The sequence below is a fragment of the Aethina tumida genome, chromosome 3 (genome assembly GCF_024364675.1).
Source record: "Aethina tumida isolate Nest 87 chromosome 3, icAetTumi1.1, whole genome shotgun sequence".
Lineage (NCBI taxonomy): Eukaryota > Metazoa > Arthropoda > Insecta > Coleoptera > Nitidulidae > Aethina > Aethina tumida.
In genome coordinates, this window is record NC_065437.1 from 21,305,599 (window position 1) to 21,322,258 (window position 16,660).

The following is a 16,660-nucleotide window of genomic DNA, read 5'->3' on the forward strand; positions in this document are numbered from 1 at the left end:
ATAATATCAGCACATGACGCAAACATTTTGATAACGTTACGCGGCATTTTCAAGGAAAAGAAACTAAAAATCGCGAGACGCTGGAGATTATAACGGAAGTTCACGTTGACAACGTGAATAAAACCTACGTCCCCTCGGAAAGAAGACTGCAGTTTGCAGCGATTACGTAATTTTTTTAAGCGGTTTGTTTCTTTGTCCAGTTTTAACCTTAACTAGATGTAAATATTTGCTTTTAATTTCAAGAATGAATTCATAAATAACGGCTCAAAATTAATCAAAAACACAAATGCGTCAAATGTGTTGTATGGAGTTTATTTTTTTTTTAATTATTGAGACCTCTTTGTAAAAATATTTAAACTGTTGTAGCTATTTAATTTCATATTTAGAGAATATTAATTTAAAAGTAGTTAATTATTAACCTTCTAGAAGCATTTGTTATAAAATATTCAAATGTATTTCCCAGTTCTATTAATATTTATATATCGATCAAAAATATTTTATTATGCAGCACGTAGTATAAGAGTTGGGGAAGATGCGGTAATTTTCTCGGACGATCCTAAAATCCTAAGAACAACTTAACTTTATACTTAGTCTTGTCCTATTTCCGGGTCCATGACCCTCCAACTTCCCCGCTGTCTAAGGGCATCGTGCAGTTCACCGTTCTACACGTGCAACTCATTTATACCTAACAAAAGAATGTAATTTAAAAATACGGTACGAAATTAACAAACCGTTCAACCTAGTTATTACTGATTCATTGGCGTTTTGGAATAGCTTCAAGCGAAATAAATTGAAACCTGCAGGTGACATAAATTATATCAAATGAGCTAAACATTAAAAAAAAACTCAAAACTGGGGTAGACATTTTCTAAAGCAATTGGATCGCAACGCTAATAAATTGTCCAAAAGTAAATAGGGCACAACTGTCGCAGAGGAGTATGAAAAAGCCCAACTAGTGGGCAATTACGTACAATATGGCGCACGAATTGTTCAATTAGACTCTCCAGGAACGGCCCCAAATCCCTCACCTCATTTATCCTAGCTAAAGTTCCATAGTTTAATATTTTGTCCTGTGCTGCGTCTCCCGCTAGTCAAATAAAGGACCCCGAGAAATTGTGACTTCATCACTATAAATCTCTCACATTTTACATACAAAACGTTAATATTTATGTTAGGGAGAAAATAACAAAATCCACTCGAAAATAGGTTGAGCCAAAGGACTATGCAGTGTAAGGAAACTTACACAAGAAACAAGTTTTTAAGCTGGCACGAGACTTTAACGACATTTAATTATCATCAAAATCCTATTAACAGTGTTTTCCGGGGATTTTGGAGTATCGAAATGGGCGCTGAAACTGTCGTAAAACATGGGCACTATCAGCGTCTCGTCAAGCAAATTTCACGCTTTAGATAAGCTAAGTGACACTTCCTAATTAGGAGTACTTTTTCGATAAACTTAGATGCTGATGATGTCAGTTCCCTTCCTGGATAATATTTTATCCCATATTAAATTTGCTAGCCGTAACGCTGGAATTTAACGTCCATTTTTTGTTAATCTAATTAATTTTACTTTGTTGATTCTTCCACTTCAGTCAGTCAAAGATGACCTATATACCAATCAATAAGGGCAGGGTTTTTTATAAATGTCAACCATTAGTAATTTATAATCCGTTTCAATCGATATACATATCCTGTTTGTCTAATGTAAATAGAAATCCATTTAGAAAATAGACAGGATTTTTTGTTAAGTACAACTACAAATAGGCAAACTTTTCTTGACCAGTTATTTATAATACTGTTTATGTTAGTACAAATGTCATAATAATAATCCTAACTATAATTATGTAAAATTGAACCTACTATTAATTGAAATATACAAAAAATGTTAATAATAAAAACATATTTATATTATATTAATTATTGTAATGATATTGTAATTATTTAATTAAAATTAATTAATTTTCTTGACTAATAATTACTTTTTTAGTAATTAATTTAATCTACAATTAATATTCAAAACCAGAATATTAAGTCCCGAAATTGCAACTTTAGTTGATTCGACATTAAAAAAGTTATGAGTTCCAGTGATCATTAATTCAAATGACACGACGGTTATGATTGAGTGGCGGCGACCCGCTTCTAAATGACTGTTCCAAAACTCGGAAGAAAAAGAGCAAATAAAACTTGGAAGACTGGCGTTTCAAATGAAAGAAAATCCTATAACAACTAATGAACGCTGTTCACAAAGATCCCACTGAGGTCGAGCGATTCTGGACTGTGGTTGTAATCAGGAAACTTTGGCTTTTCAGCTGGTCCTTTTAAACTGTTCCATAAATCAGGCTCTATTCAGTCCTTCAAAGAATTTGGCGACACGATGATATAAGATACGCTCAAATTATATGTGTTCCTTAAAAAAATGGTGTTTATAATTAATTGTGTGTTTCACAGAATGTATAAAAAACAGTAAATAATAATTTATAATTATAATTATAATTACAATAATAATAATAATAACACTAATTTTATTAAGACTTTTGATTTTATTTACTTTATTAATCTAATTTTAAGATTTATTATACTTTAACATATACATTTTTGTGAGGGTTTTTCTATATGGAACTATTTATAAAACATTTTTTTGAATTTGGGCTTTAGTTTTATTTACATTTTTAATTTAATTAATTAATCGTCAATTTTAGGGACTTTTCTTATGATTTATTACACTTTAACATCTACATATACATTTTTTGAGGGTTTTCTATATATAACTACTTATAAAACAAATTTTTATCTGTTCCCGGATAATTTTTTGTGCGATATTCAAAATGACATAAATTTTGTCTCAGATATCTAATTTTTGAGTTGATTGCTATTTAAAAACAACATTAATTTCTTTATTACTTAAAAGTTTATCATTTTTAGTTAATCAGGATGAAAATAATTAGATACTTCAATTTCTTTGAGAAGATCTATCAATTCTTGTTGATTCTTAACTTTCAACAATTGTAAATTCTGCCTGAAAGTCAATATTGTTTTCATTATTGGACAACCAATGTCCATTGTGTCTTTTATATTCAAAAATCTAATTCCTACACTCAAATGTTCATCACTTGTTTTACATATGAAATGTGGAACGTACTGAGTTTGATAAAAGTAGAGTGAGGTAAAATGAGCATAACTTTAATTTGAATTTTGGGAATGAAATTTGTATATTGACCTTAAAAGATACCTTTATTTCTTTACTAATATCTTTTATCAAAATTAAAATTCAATTAGCCTGTATCTCAAAAACAGGAGTTGATACAAACAGCAGTTTTGTTTCCTTCCAAATCATTGATACCCTGTTCTCTTTCCCATGGTACATTCTCCCAAATATATTGTAGATAGATAAGTGTAAAGAGAATATAATGTGGGCCTAACTGGATTTAAATTTTGAGTATGAAATTTCTATTTCAACCTCAAAAGATACCTTTATTTCTTTACTTATATCTTTTATCAGAACAGAATTAAAATAGTCTGTACTTTGAAAACTAGACCTGAAAAAACAAATCGGTTAGCACTTTTGAATTTATGAAAGTAACAATTTCCAAAATCAACTTTTTATCTTTCGTCACCAAAAAAATATCATATTAGTGGCTTGTATTATAGTATCGTGTGATAATCTTTCTTTAATTTATCTGAATATTACGACAACTGAGACGCATATGTATGTTTACACATAAATATGATAAATCGAAATCGTTCGTCCGTCCAATAAATAATCGTGGATTTTTCAATTAAGGAAAATTTATCTACATTTCCAATTTATTTAATCGATTACAATTGAAGTTGGTTGATTGATATCGTTCATCATAAATCATTCGTTGTTTCATCAATGTAAAATATTGTCATTTAAAACTGTACATGAACAGTCGATTAATCATCTGGTATAATATGAACTACATTCAGTTTTCTGTATAACAACTAATTAAATAAATATTTTTGAAAATAGTTGAACGCATAAAAATAATTTGCTAGATTTTTATTGCTCTTTATACTTAGGAACCAGTCTAATTCCATAAAAATCTCGAATAAGAAAATTATTAAATGAAAACCTCCGGAGCAAAGGCGCATTTATCCGAATGGCCCTCGTTTGGGTAATTTCCAGTCTCGTATGAAAGTACCATTCCGGGTTTATATTTTCAAATGAAATTATAAGAAAACATGATACCGCACCAATTTAAAGTAAAAGCATTCTTCTGTCGAAATAATATGGGCTATACATTATATTTCATATTACTTAAAAATAAAGTATGGTGTAAAATACGAGAAATTGTTCGTACAACAACGGCATTCAATCACTTAAAACTCAACTGAGGTATTTGACATCAGTAAAATCGTAATTTTATTAGCGTCCCCAAGGCGCAGAGTACAGTAACACTGCATCATAATATACCGAAACACAATTACAGAAACAGTAGATTATTCGGTAGCGAATACTATAAATAACTATTGAACTTGAGCAAAGCTACAGTATTGAACAAATTATTCGAATATCTCGACCGCGTGCATACCCTTTAGCAAAATCAACCAAAACTTCCCAAATCGATATTTAGTTTCGGTTTCCTATATCCTGATTAATTTTAGCGCCCTAAATAGATTAAAACTTGGTCCACGGTCCGTGGTCATTATGCATTTGAAAGTCCCAGTTCACAATTAAGTGCTTAATTAGTGACTCGAACACTTTGCCTTAATTTCTGCGACTCGCATTTTGATATTTATAGTTGAAAATTTGATTACGAGGGCATATTTAGGGAGGACGGACGTAATTCACTTCAACTCGTTTCAATAATGGCAAGAAGATTTAAAACTGATTTCGAAAATGATTTGAAAATGTGATTTTTGTTGCAGATGTCCTAATATGGGTCAGCCTTGGATGCTAGTTCGTGCGGCAGCTATCCTACTTGTGACAAGGCAAACTCTGGCCCTGTCCGACATGTAAGTGACAATTAATGGGAAACGACTTGCTATGTAATAGCGGCAACAGCAGCAATTGTTGTTTGATATCGATTAATAATAACAATAAACACAGTTTAGGTGGCGACATTAAAATCAGTAAATCAACGTTTAATTCTAGTTCTTCGGTCATGTCCTCAAACGACCACAACTATTACGAGCGGCTATTCGCAGGTGCCGCCCCTCGGTTTATACCCTCACAGGACATTAAAACCGAGATGAGATGCTAGGAATTATAATTAAAAGATGACAGAGCTTAAACTAGTTTAATGCGTGCTAATTTAAATTCGTAACCATCTAAATTATTACGGCTGTTCTAATTACGGGCTTAGAAGAAGCGTTATACTGTCACATTACTTCGTCGAAATGATCCCAGCTCATAACATAAAACTGTCACGAACACTAAATATTCTAAGACATATTCGGTTCCCAACAAATTATGGAATATTTATTTGGATATACAATATTTATAGCAAATATTACATTTCAATTTTTAGTGAATACGTAAAAATAAAACTCTTATTAAATATTTTATATTCTAATTACATGAGTTTCAATTCCCCATTGTGTTTTACCCACATTTTTAGCCCAAGCCGTTTCACAAAACAACCCCCATTCCCAAACAAATCCCCTGCGGAATTCAATTTGAAAAAATGAATTAAATCGTTCGAATTGTTTTTCCAAACCCCAGTTGAACTCAGGTCTAATCTATTTTGTGACGTTATTTGGGTAAATTGAATGTACAAGAAAAAGAGAATTCATAAACTTACGACATATTTTACATACGAGTTACTCGGTAAATTCCAGTTAAGAAATGTAGTGCACATTAATAATTCAAATACATCTTCTATATTTCGTTCATTTTCTTTCATATTATGATCTTTAGAATAATATATAGTATATTTTATATGCTAAAATGTAAACAGTTTTATAAACGGCATGTCAGACATGGATGTTTAATAAAAACAAGTATCTAGAAAAGTTTTTAAAACGAATTACATATTATACTTTTTCTACGACCCCGTATATTTCAATATACAATTAAAAAGTCATAACTAATAGGAAATGGAAATAACTTTTTTCATTTAAAATTCCATTCTAATAAAGATTGACAATAAAAGCTGAGCCATAAAATGAGTTTAATATCAAAGAAAAAATTGATTAAGGCATATTTTATAAGAAAATCATTAAAATTCATTTCTTAAAAAGGGTGTTAAATTTCAAATAAATCTCCATTTTAAAGGATGTTAAATACAATGAGGTAATTTATAGACATTTAACATTATTAAATAAAAAAGTTGAAGTATAGTTTAATTTTTTTTAATTAAGCATTAGAGTATCTTCCAACAATAAATTATTTAACTAAGGTATAATAAAATAATACGCAACTATTATAAAAAATATTCAAGAATTTTCAAAATTTTCAATATTCCTGAAAATGTCGTTAAGACAATTTAGGAATTTATAGAAAATAAGTTAAACTAGTTCAATTCCTTAATGAATTTTTCAGTAGTGTTATAAAAATATTGTTGTCTGTACTAGCCTGGGTGGCTGGATAAGATTTGTAAAAAAATGTTTCCTGTAACTTTAGCTGAAATATAATACATAATTTCTGAAAACAATTAGTCCTATAGGTTTAAATGAAATATCTTTCTATACCCTAAATTATTAAATAAAATTAGTTGTAACCTAAATAATCTTTTAGGTCTGTTTAAATTTGGACTTTCTTCTAGGTAATAACCTATTCACAAATTCGCAATTCCAAATAGGTTAACATCGTCTGCTAAAACGATGTGTAATTTGTAATTGAAGACATAATTCAACTAAAATTTGATGTGATAAATCATTCAATTTTGCAACATGAAATGGAAAATTATGGGATTAGAAGCATTGCTTTTAAACTTAGAATAATTCAACACCTGGAGTTCCTCATGGCTCTTTTCTAATACCACTACTCTTTCTGATTTTTATTTACGATTTTATCGTGTTCTACCTGTTAGACGACCATTTATGAACGAATTTGAGTACATAAACTTCTCTCAATAAATCAGAAACATAATTAAGTAAAAAAATATTTATACTATGAATATTTTTAAAATAATAATTTCATCAATATAAATAAATATTATAATTCTCAATAAAGAATGTCTAACTGAATCTAGTTTTTCAACAAAATTGTGTCTTTAGAAATTCCCCTTCACCTAGAATTCTGAGACTCACAACTGACACTTTAAGTCGCGTAAATAACCTATGGTCCATACCATTCAGCGTCATATATGTCTTAAAAAAACTTTGTAAGTTAATAATACAATAAATTCAATTTCCATCCGAGTTCCACATTTCGCGGGCATAATACCAGAAATATCCCGCTGGGACCTAGATTTACGAGAACTCGACTATATTTTAATAGTTTTATTTTTAATGGCAACCCAACAAATATAAGAAAACTGTGTGTTTTTTAGTAAAGTAAAGTCATTCATAATCCATAATGTGTTTTATAATATCAACGAATTCTTAACTTACCTGGATGTTTTAATGGTATAAAAATAGGTTAATGTCTGCAGTATCTTTATCATAGTTCAAATATTCCATATTTTATTTCTTTTTTTTTCGTTTTAATTTTAAATAAACTTTTTATTAATCAGTGCTTCTATAAGTGTTACAATTAGGTACAGTGTTTGATCATAAATAATAATTTCGAATTGGTGGAAAAAACAAAAGTGCATTGGATGATTTAGATCGAATGCACAATGCAAAATAAATAGCTAAATAGCTTCTGAAATATTGAGGTGATTTATGACCAATTACATAATTTAACAGGATGTAACAATCTAACTAAATTGACTGCGGTTATGTTGTTATGGAGCTTATTCTAATTTGTTTGTATAACATAAATAAATACATTAAATTTAAATCTTCGATGTTTCCCACCACAACATTCATTGAAATCATTCGACTAATTTCGTTACTGGTTACAAACAATTTTTCTTGAAAAATCGATTTCTTTTGTCTACACGCACGTTCAAGGTACCCGTTTATATATTTCATTAATTTTTGCCTAAAAACTAAATAGGATGGGAGGCGAATTTAATTAATAATTTAATTAAAACTTATAACTAACATACAATAGGTATTTGTGAACTCAAACTATTTAATAGGTTGTATAGGTAGGTTTTGTTGTTTTCCTGAAATTAATGTGAACTTGTTAGCTTTATATAAAGTTGAAGCACGCGATTCTCCAGAAAATAGTGGCTGGATATGCAGTAAATGTTGTTTCGCCAGAGTTCTACGTGTGGAACCACACGACAAAATTTATCGGGAATCTGTTATGTAAATTAAAACAAATAATATTTAAATATTACGCTTTAAACGTTTATATAAAATGATTTAAATTATTCTAGAAATTCCACGTATAACACCTAAACAAACGACAATAAACTTTCCATTTAACGTATCAATAAATTTATAAGTTCAAGGTAAAATTTTGCGAAAGGCGTTTATGTAAACGCACAATATACCTTAACACAATATTATTGTAAATTTAAAGGTCATGCTTGCATCGTTTTCACTATAATATGTACTATGCAACTGATAAATTGGCGTGCACTGTTTCAAACACAAAACACATACACCTACAATACGTTACGGAAATTATACAATTATAATAATGGGTAAATCCTACTGTGTAAATTTATCAACTCCGTTTATATTGCAGAACGAGTTTTCAGGAATACAAAACAAAAGAAAACAAAGTAGGGAACCTACACGGAAAATCACTATAGTTCTTTGTTAATTTCAAATAAATTTATTCCTTTGTATCATTTTTTATTTCAGTTTTCCACATTAATATCTATAAAATAAACGATTACATTCAAACTGAGTATTTGGGTTAATCGAAAAGTTTGTTTATTCAACAAACTAAGCAACTGTCATTGAAAACGGAATTGAATTTAAATAATAATTTATCTAAACAGATAATCCATCGTATTAAATAGGTATTATTTACATGACACACATTTAGTGAGTTACCGCAATAACATGTAAATAAAATATTGCATTGGGAATATGATATAAATGAATTATCTGATATCGCATTATCAAAATTAGTTGCACAAACTGTTGTGTTTCACTCAAAGGAATTATTAATCCTCTCCATAAATTTATAAATACACTCTCCTAAATTATATCCATATTTTAAAGTTTATTAAGATAGGCGCATCCACCATCTCATAGAGTATACGACGCATGCACCATTATTTTAAATTCCCGATGACTGATATATACATTATTCGTATTGTTATATTATATTATTAGTAGTGTAATTAAAAATATTAATTCTAATAAAAATTACATTAGTTATTTTACTGAATTAATACATATTAAATATAACATAAATATGATTAAATTTTGGTGAGAAAAATGAAACATAGTAAAATACAAAAGAAAAAATGTGTTTTTAAAAAGGATTCCTGCTTAAACCGACAAAAAATATGATACTTTTCTCTTTGTCGTATGTCACATACATCCATAAGAATCCAGACTAACCGGGTGTTTTTGCGTGTTTCAGCTTTGAAGAGGGGAAATCCGACAAGGAAATCCTGGATAATCTTTTGCGGGCCACCCGTTATGACAAGAGGCTGCTGCCTCCGGTTAGAGGTAAGCGACCAACAGTTTGCCACGTTCTCTTTTGCTTTCGACTTCACTCATTAGTGCATGTCGAGTGGTAGATGTTTCCTTCATGTTCAAATGTAGTGGTTACTAGTGTGAAAAGTGCTTTTTATAATAATTATGGACTTGATATTTTACACATATATGAATTGAAACGACACAGTTTAGTACAAAAATTTTAAAATTGTAACCAGCAAAAACAATAAAAGAACCAAATTCTATTAAAAATTATACTACAATAATTTATTATTATATACTCAGTAACATAAATCCATTGATTTTTGGTATATAATCTGAGGATCTGAGAATACGGAGTAGTAACTTGCCTTGGCATTGATCTAATGTAGTGGGCAAATTGTGCTGAAATATCTTATTCCTGTACTTAAGACTGAATATCCACAAAAGCCTGTGGAGGCGGGACTGTTTCGTATCTATGATTTTCCACACGTGTTCAATCTGTAGAAAACAGGATTTTGAAAGGTCCTAAAGTAAGGCAGCAAATAGGGTTCCACAATTTCCTGAATGTGACGCTGTGCATACAAATTACATCTAATGAAAATTAAACTCCTTGACAAAACAGGCATAAAGAAACTAATCCTTTTTTTTTCTCATGCGAACTAGTGAACAATCCAAATTAGGTTAATATTGAACCAGTGGATCAATTCTCGTTCACTTTACTATGTTACTGAGTATATTTTATACATTGAATCCTTTGAAATAATTTTAGACAAAATGACACATTTTAGTAACAGCATCTAAGAAAAGAAGCAATAAAAAGTGTCGATAACATTTCCTATTTCAGTTGGTCATGCTAGCCAGATATGAAGATACATTCGTGAAAGAAAAATGATATATTGATATTTATACCAGCTCAATTTATCATCGAACTCTAGAGAGTGATTTATCAAAAGAAATCATTTTTATTTTCCAAATAATTGTGTTTAGTTAAATAAATAGAAGTTTTTCACTTCAATTTATTCTTTGTCAAGACGAAGCCATAAAAATACAAACACCAACTAAACACTTTATGAACTGTACTATACACTCAACAAAAAACATATCGAACATGGAAAATGTAGTAAATGAAAAGTTAACACAGCGCAAGATGGTGATATAACCTTTATTAAAATCTTAAGAATCGTTAATTTAAAACTAGAACTATAAAATAATTATAGTAGTGGTCATAATTATAACAACTCATCAAAATATATTAAAAATATTTTTGTTTTTATTTTTCAGTGGACAAAATTATAGCAACTTTACACAGTATGGAATTTAAGTCGATTATTTATTAGCGGTATTTTGCCTAGTATAATTAATTAGTCATTGATCCAAGTAAACTATAAGAAAAATTATAATTCAGTGTTACCAAAAATGATAGAAACAAGAAGAGTACGAAGGAGTTTACGGCTAATTAAGTAAATTGCTACTCATATTATTAAAAAGTTTGGAAAAACAGGCCAAGTGGTACGAAAAAATTGTAGAAATCTGTAAAACATGAAAGAAAATCGGATTATCCGAATGTCAAAAAACAATCCAATCTTATAGTCAATTGAAATTACAGCGAACCTGGAGGAATTGAACCTGGGACTTGCTGAAATTAGTTCAAGGACAATGTAAAAATGGTTGGGGATGAGGGTTCCTACTAAAGAAATCCAATTTTGACTTGCTTAGGGTCACATTTACTGGACTACTGTGTGGACGAATATATTTAAGTGTCGAGTCTAAATTTAATTTATATAATTTATTAATTTTAAGATGCTATATTTATGTCAAGCACAATTCAGAAAAATATATGTAACATTACAGAATAAGAATATAGCAGTTTTTATAATAGTGTAAATTAATACTATTTTAACAGTTGACATTAAATAAAAAATTGTAACTAAAATAATTAACATTTTAAAAAGTTGCCATATTAATGACCACTGCAGTATATTTGTGCATAACTAATTCGATCGAAAAACATTACATTACATAAAAATGTTGATCGTCTTTCTCAGTAGTGCAACTAAGTAAACACTACTTTGAAAACCTAGTTACAGCTTTGGCAGCTCTCTCTATGTTCGACGTGCTTTTGCATTCAATCTCCCGTAACATTCAACGTTCAAAGAGCATACGTAAACAAATCATACAATCGGTATGATCCATTAATGGATCCGACCAGAACACACCCCGATCAGAAGGGCGGCCTATGACTATTTAGGGTGTCGATGTGCTTGCGCCGTATGTCATGACTGTTTCCGACTCAACCGTTTTAAAAAAAGATGAAACGTTGATCATGTCTCGTTACGCTGTTTGCTGTTGCAGATACGGACTTCTGTTGTGGCCTGCAGTCGCCGGAGGATGGGAAGCATGACGCCCACAACATACCGCCGAGCAGCAAGCAACGTGGTCCGTTATTTGTGCCTTGTGCTACACCTAGATTTTATCACTATCTTCTCCTTCCCCTGTCTTTATCTCTAGATGTATTTTCTTGAGCTATTTGTTCGATAGACTCTCTATTATATGATTTATGTTTAGTTGATGTATCCATTTTGAATGTTGGAACTGCAGACGATTATAACGTTCGTTAAATTCGGGCTTGTATGTAATTTTAGGCTTATGCGCTTAGCTCTACCAATTAAAATGTTTGAGCCAACTGTTTGTTGTTAATTTAAAGTGGAGTGAGCCCGGTATAACTGACTCCGGACTATTAATTTGCAAACGAAGTACCGCCGGTTAAGCTGTCTATTGGTGTGTGCAACTTAAATGAATCTCACTTTAATTTCAACTGTCATAATTGCGCGTTTTGTACGGCGTTATTTGCTCAATTATTACGCCAAATGTGCATTTATTATAGAATCCACAGTGGAACACATAATTCAGGATAATAAAAACATAAATGCGGATTAAAACGATGCTCACCGAAAAATTAAAATAATATATCACAAATAAACGCCGACAATTGCAGCACGCTGGCACTAAACCCGTTAATTAAATTTTTCCCGTTCGATTAAAAATTGAAGTTTTATAATTAAATCCGGAATTCAAATCACGCATTTAATAAATAAAATTCGTAGTCTGCAGTTCCACCAAGGTGTCGTTTGCATTTTGATGTGGATTATTATTGGGTTTATACAACGTAGATCCGAATCGAATTGGGATCTATGGTTTAAACCCAGATATAAACAAGGCATTCGGTGTATAATATTTATAGATAATTATGAAAACTGCTATGAACATTATGTGGTATGTGCATGTTTAAGTGTGCTAGAAAAGAATTGGAGGAAATTTTGCATATGTCACACTGATTGGAGCATGTAACATATATTATTTATGAACAACACTGTGGCAAATATACATCACACCCATTTTTCAAAATTTGCTTGAATTCATTTTAATATTCTTAAGAACTTTTTGATACAAATTTAGTTTCCGGCAACAATTACAAACAAATTTATTGGGAATAAAATTAATCACCATTAAAAGTCCGCCTTGTTTTTTTTTTTCTGCAGATTGTATTTTACAGTCCGGGGCACTCCGAACTACTTAGCAACATTTAACTAATACAAAATAAAGTAGAGTTTAAATCTTTAAATTACTTCATACAAAATGCATGTTCCTATTTAACGCTGACTCGACCACACAATTTAGTGCCCAACCCAAGGTGAAATTATGTTCTGTTTATCGGTAATTCGTTGGCGAAATTGCCATGCAAGTAGCATCTTAAAATGGTATTAAAAAGTTGAAAATTCAACCAAAATGACTACATTTACGGACTGACAAAAATAAAATGCACAATGCTGACATGTTAATTGTTTTAAAGGTTTTTCAGTGCAATTGTACCATCCTAAAATTTCTTGATGATATAAACATACACGACGTGAGACACGGTTTATTATTCGCCGGGATTTTCATAGCCTTTGTTTCGCAGTTGCACAATTAAGCTTAGGGACTTGCATACGTAATGCGCTAAACGAGATGTAGACTTCAAATCCCGGGGGAATACTATTGAAACTTTCCACTTTGCAACTACTTATAGTTGGGGTTTTAGACTGCGACTCAAGTGGAGTCAATTCGGTTCGTCGCCGCTAACAAAATGCGAAATGTCTTGCATAAATATAAATAGACTGTAAAATGAAAATAATGCTAAACATGAGCGTACGACGTTGAATATACCACTCGATCTTCAGTGCCCAAGCTCAGCGATTTTTTCCAACAACTTAATTTAAGTTTGTACAAAATGTGTAAAGTAACTTTATTCTAATATGTAATATACAACAGATCCAATTATGACTTAAGTAATACATAACTGTATATTAAAACTTGGCTTTTATTGTTGCGCGTTCGCCCCAACTTCCTAATTATGTAAATTTAATTGAGTTTGGTATCACTAGTTACCCGTACATACACACGTATCTAATTGTGAACTTGTATTTTAGTAAATTATTATGCCTTGTTGATGTTATCTAGAAATTGGTATTGCATATTGCTGGATATTTCCTATAATTATTATCGTTAATTAACATTAAAACTTTTGTTATAGGTACCTTGACAGTTAATGTTAGTGTATTACTACTTAGTTTAGCGTCGCCTGACGAATCCAGTTTGGTAAGTTATAATAAATTTATAGTGTTGCATTTTTTAACAGTTTTTATTATTTCCCTTCTGTAGTATATTTTAGAAAGTTCGCAATTTATCCGGAGTCTCAAGAGGGCTTGAACGTTTTAAGGGGATGCAGAATAAATACCACACTCTTTTGACAGTTTGAATGGAAATTTGGTTTTTCATTACTTTTTAAAATTTGTACAATATCAACATTACTGGCTAACCTTAATATAAAATTTAAGAAAAATGAGAATAAAAAAACTAGTTTATATTTATTTATTTTTTCTATTATATATAGTATCGGACAAAAATAGAGCGACTATATTAAATATTAAATAAAATGTTTAAAAACTAAATTGTAAAATATTTATTTACGCCCTTTTCTTTATTTCTCTTCATTTATTTCCCACACATTTTTCACGTTCAGTAGGAGAGAAACTGTTTTTATTCAATTATTTCTAAAAACCAAAAAAAAAAAAATACGCAACAAAATTAAAAAGTTTCGAGTATTTTTCATTCGTATTTATATCTTTCAAACATGAATATTGTGTTTATATTAAAAACAATGTCCCATCTTTTGGCTAATTTAAAAAATAAAATTATATAATTCTGCCTATAATTCTGAAAGCAGAACAATTTCTTGTATTAAAACAAATGGTATAAAAACAGCTAAAAGGTTTCGAGTTCATGGAAGTGTGGAGAATCAAAAACGGGAAGGGCGAAACAGTAAAACCTCCGGAGTATTAGATCGCCACATAAATGCTTATTATGTCCGCAACACGGATGTCCGCAACTCAAATTTTAAGGGATTTAATAGATAAATCAATTAGATCGAGGACAATCCAGCGTTGGTCAGTGGAGACAGGTTCCTGCCTTTCAAAAAAGAATCGAGAAGCAAAATTTATTTTCGCTCATAAGCATCGGAACTGGACAGCAAGAAATTGAAAAAAACATTTTAGGAAGTGATGGTGGACAGGTTGTTCATCGCCCTAAAAACAATAAACATCATCCAAAATATCTTATAACAACAATTTAACATGGAGGTGGCAGTGTTATAATGTGCAGCATGACAATGACCCCAAACATACCGTCAAGCTTGTTAAAGAATGGTTTGTTCAACAAAAAATCAATGTCATAAAATGGCCAGCTCATGAAGAGGTACTCTAACTTTGTCGCGATAAAAATAGTTAATTTTCTAGTTTTATTTTTTTTATGTCATAGTTAACGTGACATGTTTATACAATAAACAACATAATTTATATATGTGTGTTTTATTATTTAATGAAATAAAAATCAGGTGTATTTTGTTTAATATTTAAACAAAAAGAACATCGCTCTAATTTTGTCCGATGCTGTATAGTTATTACAAACAATTTCTTTTATTTCAATACATTGAATATTTTTGGAGATAATATATAAATGTTAATATAAGTAGTGAGGTTAAGGGGTATCTGCTGACGTCATCGGTGCTCTTGTACCTTTTAGTAATATAGTTCCATACGATTAAGAGAAAATTAACTGTCGATAAAATGAAAAAAGATTTGTACTAGATCAACAAAATAACTTAATTCCATTACAACTTCAAGTTATTTATTTACATTTTAAGTTTGTAAGTAGAGAAGTTAACGAGTCAATTGAGGTAAAACTATAATTTATTCTCAACAAGAATAAAATAGTTCCGCTACATAATAAGATAATTTTTTATACATATTAATTTATTCAGATGTATAAAAAATGTAATTACAAAAAATGAGTTAAAATAATTTTTATATTCAACTTCAAATCATATTAAATAAATATTTACTGAGATAATAGAGTCAAATAAATATGATAAATTTAAATATAAAAATAAATATAGTGTATTCAAATAGTTTATAATAATGATATCATCATAGTCACCTATCTGGTTAAATTTGAAATGAAACCAAATGGAAGTTGGAAAAGAATACATTTAAATAAACACAACTTTGAAATTCTATATTCAGACAATTTGATACACACATTTTAAAAATTGTTGTATTTAATCCCATAATTCATAAGTTCAATATTTTCTTCGGAACACTTATGAATATTTTATCAGTTTAGTAAATGTATTAGAGAGCACCGATGACGTCACTGGTTTTAGACACGTTCGTTATTAACTTTAAAAATATATTATGAAGTCGTTTAGAGTTTTAGAGAAAGAATTTCAACAGCAATATTAAAGTTGCAAAAAGATCTTTGAAAAAGTCACAAGTCCTTGTTTAATCAAATTTTGAATTTTTATAAATAGTATAGAAAATATTTAAAATTTTAAATATTGAATTCCTATTTTATGTTTTATTAATATAAATATGTTCACAGCATGCTTCAATATTAGTTTTAATTTTAGATATTTTACGATGTATTTTTTATTGTTACGGAAACA

At 29.8% G+C, this 16,660-nt stretch overlaps 1 protein-coding gene across 11 annotated transcripts in view; it reads left to right on the forward strand.

Moving 5' to 3' along the window:
- The window catches only part of LOC109604827 (glutamate-gated chloride channel), a 65,980-nt gene that overhangs the window by 35,999 nt on the left and 13,321 nt on the right, over positions 1-16,660 (forward strand). For all 11 annotated transcript variants that reach the window (XM_049965100.1, XM_049965099.1, XM_049965101.1 and 8 more), the window contains exons 3-5: positions 4,891-4,977; positions 9,563-9,651; positions 14,192-14,256. In XM_049965100.1, the coding sequence (XP_049821057.1) occupies positions 4,901-4,977; positions 9,563-9,651; positions 14,192-14,256 (231 nt within the window). In that variant the 5' untranslated portion in view covers positions 4,891-4,900. The remainder of the gene's footprint in view (positions 1-4,890; positions 4,978-9,562; positions 9,652-14,191; positions 14,257-16,660) is intronic.